General features: G+C 40.2%; 1 protein-coding gene across 5 annotated transcripts; it reads left to right on the top strand.

Moving 5' to 3' along the window:
- The first annotated feature begins 779 nt into the window (after positions 1-779).
- Positions 780-13,790, top strand: LOC111975195 (4-hydroxyphenylpyruvate dioxygenase-like). 5 transcript variants are annotated; one of them, XM_024003421.2, is made up of 15 exons: positions 780-878; positions 1,095-1,135; positions 1,277-1,303; positions 8,337-8,399; positions 8,756-8,860; positions 8,987-9,029; positions 9,147-9,229; positions 9,431-9,520; positions 9,611-9,714; positions 9,848-9,925; positions 10,339-10,501; positions 10,687-10,758; positions 10,865-10,987; positions 11,168-11,284; positions 11,459-13,790. In XM_024003421.2, exons 2-15 carry the CDS (start codon positions 1,133-1,135, stop codon positions 11,567-11,569), a joined length of 1,182 nt encoding a protein of 393 aa, XP_023859189.1. In that variant the 5' UTR covers positions 780-878; positions 1,095-1,132; the 3' UTR covers positions 11,570-13,790. The 5 variants fall into 5 exon arrangements, with proteins under 5 accessions (XP_023859189.1, XP_023859186.1, XP_023859188.1 ...); XM_024003418.2 differs by having other exon boundaries at positions 10,684-10,758; XM_024003420.2 differs by lacking the exons at positions 780-878; positions 1,095-1,135; positions 1,277-1,303 and adding exons at positions 7,391-7,466; positions 7,769-7,884; positions 8,065-8,091.
- Positions 13,791-13,961: the final 171 nt, after the last annotated feature.

Here is a 13,961-nt window from a genome sequence, read left to right as displayed (position 1 = left end):
ATAATCACTATGACAAGGTGCAACCTCTTGTTGTGTCGATCTGGTTGACTCTATGAAACTTAAGCTGCTCACTATCTAGGAAGCAATGAATAGCTCGATCCGTGTCTATTTCTGCTGTAGTGAAATTTGACAATCTGTCAAATGTCATCTTCTGTAGGAATAATACATTTTTCAGCAGCCATCCCATTACATTTCCACACTAGGGTTACATGGTGTCCCCATTTATGTAGGAATTTAAACAGTTTATTCCCATCACATTTTGAGACTATTAGGTCACTTGAGGAGAAGAACTGTAGTGTTGTAGTGTATCATATTCACTACTAAGTAAATCAGTTGTGCGGGCTGTCAATATTGGCACATTGGGCAAAAGTACATTGTATTCACACACACCAATAGATCAATGAAACATCTCTGGAAGAACCATTTTCATTTACATTTTACATTTAAGTCATTTAGCAGACGCTCTTATCCAGAGCGACTTACAAATTTTCATACAAATGTTGATGATAAAGGATTTATAAAGAATGATGCAAGAGGTATAAAACACTTTCTCATACATTCATTAGGCCTATTAATGAATTAACAGATTAGGCCACTGATTGTGAAAAGGGGAGGGGGGCTATTGTAGCCTACCAATAGTAATTACTGCAATGGTCCACAATAAGCATAAACTTGTTTCATGTCAAAATTGTGGATGACTGACTCCAGCATACTTCCCAACGAACAGCCAATAGGAAACCCCAATGAGTGAACCTCCTCTCGAGACTAAATACAAACACATGGCCTGACTGTTGAAATGATTGGGAGTGCATTATGTCTGTGTCTTTGCATTTCATTTTGAAATATAACATAAGAATTTAGGTGTTTGAGTAGAGAAGGTAAGTGCGTGCTTTTCTGATATTACTTGATATTATATGTGATGTACACACCTATAAGTTATGTGATTCACCCACCTAAAGTGAGCATCACTGTTCTTCTCTCTATCTTTCTCTCTGTCTTTCTCTTTCGCTCCCACTCTCCTCCTCCTCGAACACCGGGGGCGTGGAAGTTCGAACTTGATTCTGAACGTTTAAACACTCGACTTTATTGTACAGATTATATTTTCAAGCAGTTGAAAGGCTAAGGGTACAAGATGGTAAGATAAAATATATATTTACTCGAAAATTGTCTTATTCAATGTCTTATTTCAATTTCACATTACAAGATTTTTGAGCTATTGAAAGAATGGTCTTTAACGTTAATGCCTATATGTAATGTTTTGTATCTATCTATTTAGACTTCCTACATGGACAGAGGTGAAAAGGTTAGTCCTTTAATTAGTAATATTTTTGAATTGCCCATAGACATTTAAATGAACACATAATTATTATTAGGACTTTCAACAAGTTCAAAGTATGATTCAGTAGTTGAGAAACTTACAAATGTATTTAAAATGTGTAAATAGCCTACCAATATGTTTAAATGTGCAATAATATTTCTCTTACATCTAAGAATTTCTAATTGCTATGTCATAAATTAATGNAGGTGCAGACTCCGGCCGCAAAACCTGACTCTATGGGGAGGGTCCGGGTGGGCATCTAGCCTCGGTGGCGGCTCTGGTGCGGGATGTAGACCCCGCTCCACACGCGGATCCGCCAGCTTTGGTGGCGCCTCTGGTGCGGGTATCGGCGCCGGAAGCGCTGGACCGTGGATCGTCGTCGGAGGCTCCAGACCGTGGATTGTCGCCGGGGACTCCGGACCGTGGATTGTCGCCGGGGACTCCGGACCGTGGATCGTCGCCGGAGGAACCGGACCGTGGATCGTCGCCGGAAGCTCCGGCCCGTAGATCGTCGCCGGAGGAACCGGACCGTGGATCGTCGCCGGAGGAACCAGACCATAGATCATCGCCGGGGACTCCGGACCGTAGATCGTCGCCGGGAACTCCGGACTGGGAACCCTCGCTGAAGGCTCCGGACTGGGAACCGTCGCTGGAGGCTCTGGACCGGGAACCGTCGCTGGAGGCTCCGGACCGTGGATTGTCCCTGGAGGCTCCGGGCCGTGGATTGTCACTGGAGGCTTCGGGCCAAGGATCTTCACTGGAGGCCTCAGCCCGCAGACCGTTGCTGGAGGCTCTGGACTGCAGACCGTCGCTGGAGGCCTGGTACGTGGAGCTGGCACAGGACGTACCGGGCTGGGGAGACGCACTGGGTCCAGATTGTCTAGTCCAGCTGATTTGTATTGATCCAGATTTTGCAGGTCTTTCAGAACATCAGCTATCTGGATTTGGCTGAAGGAGAAGAAGGGGGGGCTTGGGCAAGTTGCAGCGGGGGGTGCAGAGCTGTTGGCCGGAGTAGGGTGAGCCAGGTGGAAAGCATGGCCAGCCATAGAAAAATGCTTATTGAAATTCTCGATTATCGTAGATTTATCGGTGGTGACAGTGTTTCCTAGCCTCAGTGCAGTGAGCAGCTGGGAGGAGGTGCTCTTATTCTCCATGGACTTTACAGTGTCCCAAAACTTTTTGGAATTAGTGCTACAAGATGTCAACTTCTGTTTGATAAAGCTAGCCTTAGCTTTCCTAACTGACTGTGTATATTGGTTCCAGACTTCCCTGAAAAGTTGCATATCGCGGGGGCTATTCGATGCTAATGCAGTACACCACAGAATGTTTTTGTGCTGGTTAAGGGCAGTCAGGTCTGGAGTGAACCAAGGGCTATACCTGTTCTTAGTTCTACATTTTTTGAACGGGACATGCTTATTTAAGATGGTGGGGAAAGCACTTTTAAAGAACAAGCAGGCATCCAGGAGTTTCTGCCAGAATATTGATCTTGTTTTTTTGGAAGCAGGGTTATTATCTTCACATGCTTTTTTTTCAATGCTGCTCTTATTAATTTATTAATGTAAGCCCAATAAATCGTATTTTAAATGACATGTTATGTTTGTTTGGTGTTGTCTGGGTTTCTTTTGGAAAATCGTCCACCATCAGTCCTTTACCACTGATGAACCTTCTACCTAAAAACAACCTGACTCAATTGATCAATACCTCTGAGGTGTGACGCCCCCTTGTGCTACAGTTGTTGATTGGTCTATGTTTGAAGTAGCCATTGTCATCTCTCATGATCAGGTATTTGTATAAATATATTTAAACAATGATCATACACAACATAATCTACAAAACCCCTGTAATTCACAGCACCTGTTAATCACTTATAGATTGCATCAGTCATTTCATGCTGTCATATGAACCTTTATTGATTTGTGTTCGTCTTCATTACATGTTTCTTGTTGTAGTACAACATGTTCACTACGGCCCTACGACCCGATCATCTAGTGCCATCCCCTCATTTGTACGTCTTCTTTTCCCTCTGACATCTGTTGCAGCCTAAAAACTCCATCAATCAAGTATGCTCAGTTCTTACTCAAAATTCTAAATGTGACGTGTAGCTGCACTTGAACACAAGGATGCAAAGCAGTGAGTGAGCAACGGGTATCCCTGTTTATTGTTCACCTTGTGAAGTGTATTGTTCTAATGATATTGAAGTGTTACAGTCTTATTTGACTCATTTTGAGGGCAACCCAGACCCCTGGGGAGTAGAGTTTGAGTTCACATCCAGTTCTCTAGTCTCACTCAATTATACAGACATTTAATTTGTCATTTACATTTTAGTAATTTAGCAGACACTCTTATCCAAATCAAATCACATTTTATTGGTCACATACACGTGTTTTAGCAGATTTTATTGTGGTTCTAGCGAAATGCTTGTGTTTCTAGCTCCGTCAGTGCAGTAATAACAAGTAATATCTAACAATTTCACAACAATTCCCAATACACAGAAATCTAAGTAAAGGAATGGAATTAAGAATATATAAATATATGGATGAGCAATGTCAGAGTGGCATAGACTAAGATACAGTAGAGTAGGATAGAATACAGTATAAACACATGAGTACAGTATAAACATATGAGATGAGTAATGCAAGACATGTAAACATTATTAAAGTGACTAGTGTTCCACTTATTAAAGTGGCCAGTGATTTCAAGTCTATGTATATAGGCAGCAGCCTCTAATGTGCTAGTGATGGCTATTTAACAGTCTGATGGCCTTGAGATAGAAGCTGATTTTCAGTCTCTCGGTCCCAGCTTTGATGCACCTGTACTGACCTCGCCTTCTGGATGATAGCGAGGTGGACAGGCAGTGGCTCGGGTGGTTGTTGTCCTTGATGATCTTTTTGGCCTTCCTGTGACATTGGGTGCCCTGGAGGGCAGGTAGTTTGCCGACCGCAACACCCTGCAGAAGCAATTAGGGTTAAGTGCCTTGCTCAAGGGCACATCGACACATTTTTCACCTAATCGGCTTGGGATTCAAACCAGTGACCTTTCGGTTACTGGCCCAATGTTCTTAACTGCTAGGCTACCTGCCGCCCATTATTTAACATTCTGTATCACTTTTTAAAGTTACATTTCACTGTATCCTTCGCAATAATACAATTGTTTACTGCAATCTTGAGCATGGTTCTTTGGAGGCTCTAGACTAGAGAGAAGTTTTCAGTGTGATTTGTGAAGCATATTGTAAATCTCAGCTGTGATCCTAGAGCAGAGTTGTTTTATTTATGTTATCTTTCCATACAATCATATACCATGTGAACTATTTATATGATTGAAACATGGGTTTTTGAAACAAAGTAATTAGAAATTCACCCCGTTTCTATTAGCTTATTTTATTGGCCAAACCAAGGGGGATTAAGTTGTTGCAGCCCTTTCAGGAGGTACCTCTTAAAACAAGTTAAGAATTAGAAATAAAATAGACTGAAAATATTAACAGATCTAACATAGCCATATAGTTAATATGGAACAGAAGTAAAAGTAGTATTTCACTTAATGTGAAAATATAATGTAAACAACAGCATCCCACCTGATTTTGAGCCTCCAACTCAGCATGTCTGTGTGGCTGGCTGCACTGACTTCAGATAAGGCATCTTATGAGAAGGTAACATGTAGCCTATGACAACTCCCCAAATTCCTTTTGGGTCAATCTATTATTTCGGTGTCAGCAATTACATTTGATCCAATTCAATGCAATTAACTGTTTGAGTTTCCTGTCTGAGCTTTGGTGCGGAGAGGCTTTTTGCAATTGAGACGTGGGGGGCAGCTAGGTGGCAGACGTCCACAGGACTGATGGTACTTGGGGCTCCGAAAAGAGAGAACATGGAAGTGTGGATCCTTGAAGTGAGGCAGAGAACTGTTATCCCTCGAGGAGCTCAAGGTCTCTGATTTAGAGCGAGGCCCGAGGACGATAGGGGGACATGTCTTCGGGGTGAGAGTTGTCATGGTTCGGCTCAGAACTCTGGTCTTACCAGAGCCCAGTAAGGGTGCTGCTGGAGACTTCTTCTTCTTCTCAAGACTCCAGGTCTCTGACTGCTCTGCTTGATACATCCGCTGGAGTATATTGTGGGAGTATGTTTGCCTGTTCGGCACCTTGGACTCAAGACTCTTCAGAGCCTGGTCTGTGTAGGCTTGCATTTCTATCTGCAGTTGGGTGATCTGCTCTTTAAACTCCTCCCTCAGTGCCTCATTACTGGCCTCCAGCTCATGTTGAAAAAACGCTATAAGCTCCTCCCTTTTGACATCCATCTCACCGGTAAGCTTGTCTTCCAAAATCTCTGCACCTGCTTTCTCTGTGTTTTTTGGGACGTTCACCTTTGCCATCTCCAGCTCTCTGCTTTTGACCATCTGAACTAGTTCCAGAATGCCGTTCCTTGGGACGTTCATGCCCACCTGTGATTTGACTTGCTTGCGCACCTGCTGGAAAACAGACTGCATCTTTGCTTGAGTTGTCCTCTCTGCAGGGATGCGGTCCTCCGCGCTTTCGTCACTGAGACTGACAGAATTAAACAGGAGAGAGATGGGTTGAGAAATGTCCACTGCTTTGTCAAGAGACTCTTCTCCATCCTGTTCTCCTGGTGTCCCTGCATCCAGTTGCTGTGGTGGTTTATATAAAGATAACTCACTCATTGTTATCCCTCAACTTTCTGCTTGGTCCGTGCTGCTGTATTGTTTTTCCACACTGAGTAGTGATCTGTAAACTCTGTGACTATACACTGTTCTGTAAGCCCTGCAACTAGGAGGGTCTTAATTGCCTGAGGTGTTGCTTTTTTCCCCTAAGGGTGCTATTTGTCATGGGAATACACTGCAATCTGCCTCATATTCAGTTATATGAATAGTTCTTACAAACCGTTTTCACAGGCCTTTGTGTTTAAAGTGTACAATCACTTTTGTATTTTCTAATAGCTTGTGTCTAGACCATGAATAATCATACTTTCTTTTAATATACAGAATGTAAAGATCAACCGTCTACCACTCCAACATCACACTGTTGTGTAAGCAGCACCATCTTCATTTATTGTCTCTAATTGCGTCTCTTGACAGCAAAAAGTCCCCTGGTAACAGCGAGATAAACAAACCTCATCAGGGACAGTTGCTGAAGGAGGGTGTCAAATGCTCATTACTGTGACATTGCACTTTCATTAGTCTGTGGTGCTAAAAGAGAATTGATAGAACAATATCTGTTCTACAAACAGTATCTGTGTTTTACAGAATATCTGGGTATATAGTGTTACACCAGAGAGCGTTCATGTGATAGTCTTGCATGGTAAAGTGTCACTTATGAATACAGGGGGTCAGTCAGTGTAAAGACCCTGTGTTTGAGGGAAATTACAGGGTTATGAAATGCATTGCGTTCGTTGATTGATTTCATCTTATTCACTCCCATTGGAACATAAGGACACACACACACATATCTAATGACCACTATGACAAGGTTCAACCTATTGTTGTGTTGATGCTGTTGAGGCTGTCAAACTTAAGCCGCTCAAAATCTAAGAAGCAAAGAATAGCTCGAGAGGTGTTTCTTTCTGCAGTACAATCTGTCAAATATCTTCTTCTTTAGGAATAATTAGCTTTTCGGCAGCCTTTCTGTTCCATTTCCACACTAGGGATACATGCTTTCCTCATTTATGCAGGAATTTAACCAATTTGTTGACATCACTTTCATAAGACACAGACTACTAGTTCAATTGAGGAAAAGAGCTCTAGTGTAGTAGTGTATCATATTCACTACTATGTAAATCAGTTGGGAGGGCTGTCAATATTGTCACATTGGGCAAAAGTACATCAGGCAACATTGTCATTCACACACAACAATAGATCAATTAAAAACCTCTGGAATAACCATGCTCATACAAATGTTGATGATGAAGGATTTGTAAAGAATGATACAGAAGGTATAAAACATTGCCATACATAAACAGATGACTAATTATGAAGAGGGGGAGGGGAGACTATTGAAGCCTACCAATAGTTTGTTTCTACAATTTCAAAATTGTGGCGAATGCTCCATACATATGTCCAAATAAACAGCCAATAGGAAACCTGCACGAGCGAACCTCCTCTCGAGACTAAATACAAACACATGGCCTGACTAGAAAAGATTGTGAGTGCATTTTCTGTCTTTGCATAGTTTCATTTTAAAAATAAATAACAATTTAGTTTTTAATATAACTTTTCCGCTATTTGAGAAGAGATGTTAAGTGCATTTTTTTCGCATATCACTTTTTGTTATATGTGATGTATGCACCTAATTTATGTGATGCTCCTTAGATAAACTTATAGTATGAAATGTATTCCAAACGTAGAGTCAAGCGTACCATTACTTGTATTTTTTAAACATATATATTTGGATGAGAAATTATTGTGTAACCTCTCTTTCTCTCTCTATATCTCCGTATACTTCAGTGTACTCTCCTCCTCGAACAGCGGCGGGGCGTGGAACTTCGAACTTCATTCTGAACGTTTAAATGCTTGCCTTTATTGTACTGAGTTTATTTTCAAGCAGTTGAAAGCCTAAGATGGTAAGAGAAAATATATATTCATTCGAAAATTGTTACATTTTTATTATTTAGATACATTTGTCAGTTGTGATTTGTCAGTTGTTATTCAATTTATAATTACAATTTCACATTCCAAGATTTATTAGCCATTGGAATGATGATCTTAAACGTTATGCTGATGTGTAGTTTGTATCTATTTAGACTACCTACACAGACAGAGGTGAACATGTAAGTCCTTCAATTAATACTCTTTGTGAATAGATATTTTAATGAACACACAATTATCTTTTATGGATGTCTTTTAACTAGTTCAAAGTATGATTTAAAAAGTGTAACTAGACTACCAATATGTTTAAATATGCATAATCGTTCTCTTACATTTAATATTTTCTAATTGCTGTCATATGGACTGATGTATGCTAGATGTATCCCCCTCACATACCAGTATTAAATTGTTCTGGTTTTGTTCGAAGCATGACCATGGCAAGTTCATCTGTTTCGACCACATCACATTCTGGGTTGGAAATGCCAAACAGGTATGAAGCTCATATGCTGATTTTCAATTGTTTTGCATGTTGTTACATTTTTCCTGAACAATCTCAAAGTTAGAGGACTATTCACTGAGGGGGATGGCTATTGGCTCTTTTAAGGGGTGGAGAGGCAATAGGCATGAAACCTCAGAGTAGACCCCACCATTCTCCCTGCTCTTAATTTGATCCAGAAGCTGTAGGTTTTCCACACCATCACCAGGAGGTGGCGCTCCCACCACAGTCCTTTACAGTTCACAACACACTATTATTACGTTTTTTTGCCTGATAGTAAATGTACAACTATTGTATTGCTTGGGGATTGATTGTGAGTGGCAATAGTGTTTTTTCTTCTGTTTCAACAGGCAGCATCTTACTATTGTAACAAGCTTGGATTTGAACCGTTGGCCTATCGGGGTTTAGAGACAGGCTGCCGTGATGTGGTGTCCCATGTGGTCAAACAAGACAAGGTGAGCAGAGTTGTGGCATTCTGAATTCATTATGGCACATGTTTATAATAGTGAGGTAACTTGATACAAGTGATGGATGTCCTTGGTTGTCCACCATGAAACTTTTTGGCTCTTTTTCTTTCACAGATTATTTATGTATTCGCATCCGCCCTCAATCCTGGAAACAAAGGTACAGTATGACACAAAAATGTCATCCTTCATGTGGTCAGATATGATGAGATTGGTTGTCACTGACTACTTCACTCACTCCGATTTGAGTATACTTTTGTCCATCTCCTTTATTCAGAAATGGGGGAGCATTTGGTCAAACATGGGGATGGAGCCAAGGACATTGCATTCACTGTGGAGAACTGTGATTACCTTGTGCAGGTACCATAGCAGGCTTACCGTTTAAACCAATATCGCTGCTCTTTCTGGAATGAGGAGAATGCCTCTTTCCTAATGAGATGGGTTAAAAATATTCTGTTGGATTGCAATCGTTTTCTTTGATTTATTGAAAAGATGATTATTTTTTAATCTTCCTAGATCTTCATCACATGCATATGTTTATCTGTCTATTATACTCTTCAGAAAGCCAGAGAGCGTGGTGCCATCATAGTGAAAGAGCCGTATGTACTGGAGGACAAATATGGCAGGGTAAAACTAGCTGTTCTCCAGACGGTAAGTCTATCAATATCTGGTGAAACTGAGTGCCGAAAAGTAAATTTACAGTTTGCTCAAGATTTGGGATTTTCTCTTATATCTCTATAGTATGGGGACACCACACACACATTTGTGGAGAGGACTGCCTACAATGGGCTGTTCCTCCCAGGGTTCCATACTCCTCTCCACCGGGACCCCTTGTTGGCCAAGCTGTGAGTATGAACTATTTTATCTGGTGTTAGAGATGAGAGTGCTCTTTACAGACCATTGTAAACAAGACATAATTTGAGTGACTGTTTCAGTTAAACAGTTGACATCACTGTGAGGCCTTATCTAACGTTACAGACCCAGTGGATTACTGAACTTCATTGACCATGTTGTGGGGAACCAGCCGGATGATGAGATGGTGCCTGTAGTGGATTGGTAAGGCATTGTGGTAAGGGCACAGGGATGTATTAACACACACACTGGCCTGTACATTTTATTCCAGACAAAAACATCCATGAACATCAGAGTTCTTCTACCACACACTGAATGCAGTATAAAAAAAACAGCAATGGGTGGATGGGGGAGGTGTCAGTATTATGTAGCCCAGGCTGTTTGGCATAGGCCAGATGCTACTATGACTTAACAGTTTTTGAGCTGGGTCCCTGGGGTTCCCCACATCTGGAGTCAGTTAGAGCTCCACCATGCAGCTCTGAGATAAAAAAACAGGGATGGGTTTGATCTCTGAAGGGAAGGGCCAGGGAAGAGGGCTGTAGGATAGATATATTGTGGTGTCTCATCTGTCCATCCAACACACAGGGGTTCCTGAGGAGTAGGTTTTGTTTCCATAGGTACCAGAAAAACCTGCTCTTCCACCGGTTCTGGTCAGTAGACGACAAGCAGCTGCAGACAGACTTCAGTGCACTGCGCTCCATTGTTGTGGCCAATTATGAAGAGACAGTGAAGATGCCCATTAATGAGCCAGCCATGGGTAAACGCAAGTCCCAGATCCAGGCAAGTCATCGACATGTTATTCAATATATAATATATTAACTATGTAAAGAGGTGTTTACCAACGTAACAAAGACATGCCATTGTCATCCATACACGTATTCAGTACCGTACCTTTCAAAAACTCAGCATTACAAAAAAAGTAATGAGTAGAACTTGTACCTCGCTAAACTCACTGGACTTAGCAGGAGTATGTGGAGTACTATGGTGGCCCAGGTGTCCAGCACATCGCCATGAACACATCAGACATCATCACCGCAGTAAGTCTTTTCACACATAAAGGCTAAGCTCAACCTGGTTACTTTTACATACACATTAATAGAAGATTGAAAGATTGGTGTGGTTAGTATATTCTCTTTGTTGTAGATCCGTAACCTGAAGGAACGTGGCATGGAGTTCATGTGTGTGCCTGACACCTACTACCAGCTGCTGAGAAAGAATCTCCAACAATCGCAAGTCAGGATCACTGAGGACCTGGACATTCTGGAGGTCAGAGACACAAATTTCTCTGATGTTTTAATAAATGTTTCAATGATTTATTATATTTCAATGATCAAAATACCTGATAGTTATTTGCATTATAATGATAAATCAGTTAATTTGAACTTCTATGGTAGGTTCTTAGCTACGCAGCCTGACAAGCACTCTTATGTCCTGTTGCTCTGACAGGAGCTGAAGATCTTAGTGGATTTTGATGACAATGGCTACCTGCTCCAGATCTTCACCAAGCCTGTTCAGGACCGTCCCACAGTGTTCCTGGAGGTCATTCAGAGACACAACCATCAGGTGAGAGGAGCATGAGATTTCAGAGAGCCTTACCAATGAAACAATATATAACCAGTTTGATTTTAGGACTTTGTTAGTGTATTGAAAACCATTTACAGTATGTAATGTTGATAAAGATTGATGTCCAGATCTACATTTAAACTATGTGAAAACATGTCTTTGTACTCTTCCTAGGGCTTTGGTGCAGGCAACTTCAAGGCTCTTTTCGAGGCCATCGAGGCAGACCAGAACGCTAGAGGGAACTTGACTATCCTGACCCCTAATGGCGTGTCTAACCAAATTTGAAGTACCTCTCTGATTTACACGATTGATATAATGTCCATCATCTCTGAAGCTTACATTTCATTTAGAAATATTGAAAATAATTTGTTCAACAATTTATATCTGAGGTGAACCAGGATCTAGTTGAATGACTTTGATGGATAAATTGCTGCTCTATGCACACACTATTCAAATTTAAATTATGATTGACATGCCTTCTGGAATCAAACGTAGGAATGATTGTTAATTATTCAAATAATATAGTGACGCTAAAATAACATAAAAAATATATTTTACTTGATGCCAATTTTAAATACAGTGATTTCAGAAAGTATTCATACCCCTTGACTTATTCCACATTTTGTTGTGTTACAACCTGAATTCAAAATGGATTTATTTTTAAATTTGTCACCCGTCTACACACAATACCATATAATGACAAAGTGAAAACATGTTTTTAGACATTTTTGAAAATGTATTAAAAATGAAACAGAAATATCTAATTTACATAAGAATGTTAGAATCACATTTGGCAGCGATTACAGCTGTGAGTATTTCTGGGTCTCTAAGAGCTTTGCACAACTGGATTGTACAATATTTGCATATATATATTTTTTTAATTCTTCAACCTCTATCAAGTTGGTTGTTGATCACTGCTAGACAGCCATTTTCAAGTCTTGCCATAGATTTTCAAGTCAATTTTAAGTCAAAACTGTAACTAAGTCACTCAATGTTCAATGTCGTCTAGGTAAGCAACTCCAGTGTATATTTGGCATTGTTTTTTAGGTTATTGTCCTGCTGAAAGGTGAATTTGTCTCCCAGTGTCTGTTGGAAAGCAGACTGAACCAGATTTTCCTCTAGGATTTTTCTATGCTTAGCTCTATTACGTTCCTTTTTATCCTAAAAAACTCCCTAGTCCTTGCCGATGACAAGCATACTCATAACATGATGCATCCACCACCATGCTTGAAAATGTGAAGAGTGGTACTCAGTGATGTGTTGGATTTGCCCCAAACATAACGCTTTGTATTCAGGACATAAAGTACATTTCTTTGCTACATTTTTTACAGTTTTACTTTAGTGCTTCATTGCAAACATGATGCATGTTTTGGAATATTTATATTTTGTGCAGGCTTCCTTCTTTTCACTCTGTCATTTAGGTTAGTATTGTGGAGTAACTACAATGTTGTTGATCCATCCTCAGTCCTATCACAGCCATTAAACTCTGTAACTGTTTTAAAGTCACCATTGGCCTCATGGTGAAATCCCTGAGAGGTTTTCTTCCTCTCTGGCAACTGAGTTAGGTAAGACGCCTGTATCTTTGTAGTTACTGGGTGTATTGATACACCACCCAAAGTGTAATTAATAACTTCACCATGCTCAAAGGGATATTCAATGTCTGCTTTTTTTGTTTTGTTTTTACCCATCTACCAAAAGTTGTCCTTCTTTGCGACACATTGGAAAACCCCCCTGGTCTTTGTGGTTGAATCTGTGTTTGAAATTCACTGCTCGACTGAGGAACCTTACAGATAATTGTATGTGAGAGATGACGTAGTCATCACAAAGACTGAGGCCATGCAACTTACTATGTGACTTCTTAAGCAAATTTCTACTCCTGAACATATTTAGGCTTGCCATAACAAATGGGTTGAATACTTATTGACTCAAGACATTTCAGCTTTACATTTTTAATACATTTGTAAACATTTCTAGAAACATAATTCCACTTTGACATTATGGGGTATTGTGTGTGGCCAGTGACACAACATCTCAATGTAATAAATTCAGGCTGTAACGCAACAAAATGTGGAAAAAGTCAAGGAGTGTGACAACTTTCCAAAAACACATTTTTGTGACTATCAAAGTATGATGATGTTGATGTACAATCCAAAGCAACAGCAAAAGAGCAGACATCGTCATTAGATTTGAGCCAGCTATGTTATCAAATCTGGTATTAACAAGCAATTTTTAAGTATGACATTAACTCTGTTGTCTTAGCTTCACATTGTCTTATTTGCCTTCTGAAAAAAACTCATATTTAAGTGGAAGGAAGTAATAAACCACAACATATGACTCAATAAGATGCACAATGACAACATGTCAGTTTATTGTATCCTTTCCATGAACTAAAAGTCATTTTTACACTTGTTCATTTTGAAATCCCCCAATTGCTTTCGTGACCTTTTTTACTTTGGATACTTTCAGCATACATTTTTAAGTGCGTGTAATAAAAAATACAACTGCATTGTGACTCCTTCCTCATTCACAGTGTTTGTGTGTGCGAGAGAGAACTTGTGAAAAAGACATAATGAACCAAATAATTTATAAATATAGTGACCACTCTGCCTAAAACAACCAACCCGAGAGAACAATTACCAAAATAACTTAATAAAATGCTTGACACAAGCTGAATACA

The sequence above is a fragment of the Salvelinus sp. IW2-2015 genome, linkage group LG15, assembly GCF_002910315.2.
Source record: "Salvelinus sp. IW2-2015 linkage group LG15, ASM291031v2, whole genome shotgun sequence".
Lineage (NCBI taxonomy): Eukaryota > Metazoa > Chordata > Actinopteri > Salmoniformes > Salmonidae > Salvelinus > Salvelinus sp. IW2-2015.
Note: the sequence above shows the minus strand (reverse complement) of the source record. Positions and strands in the feature narration are given on the sequence as shown.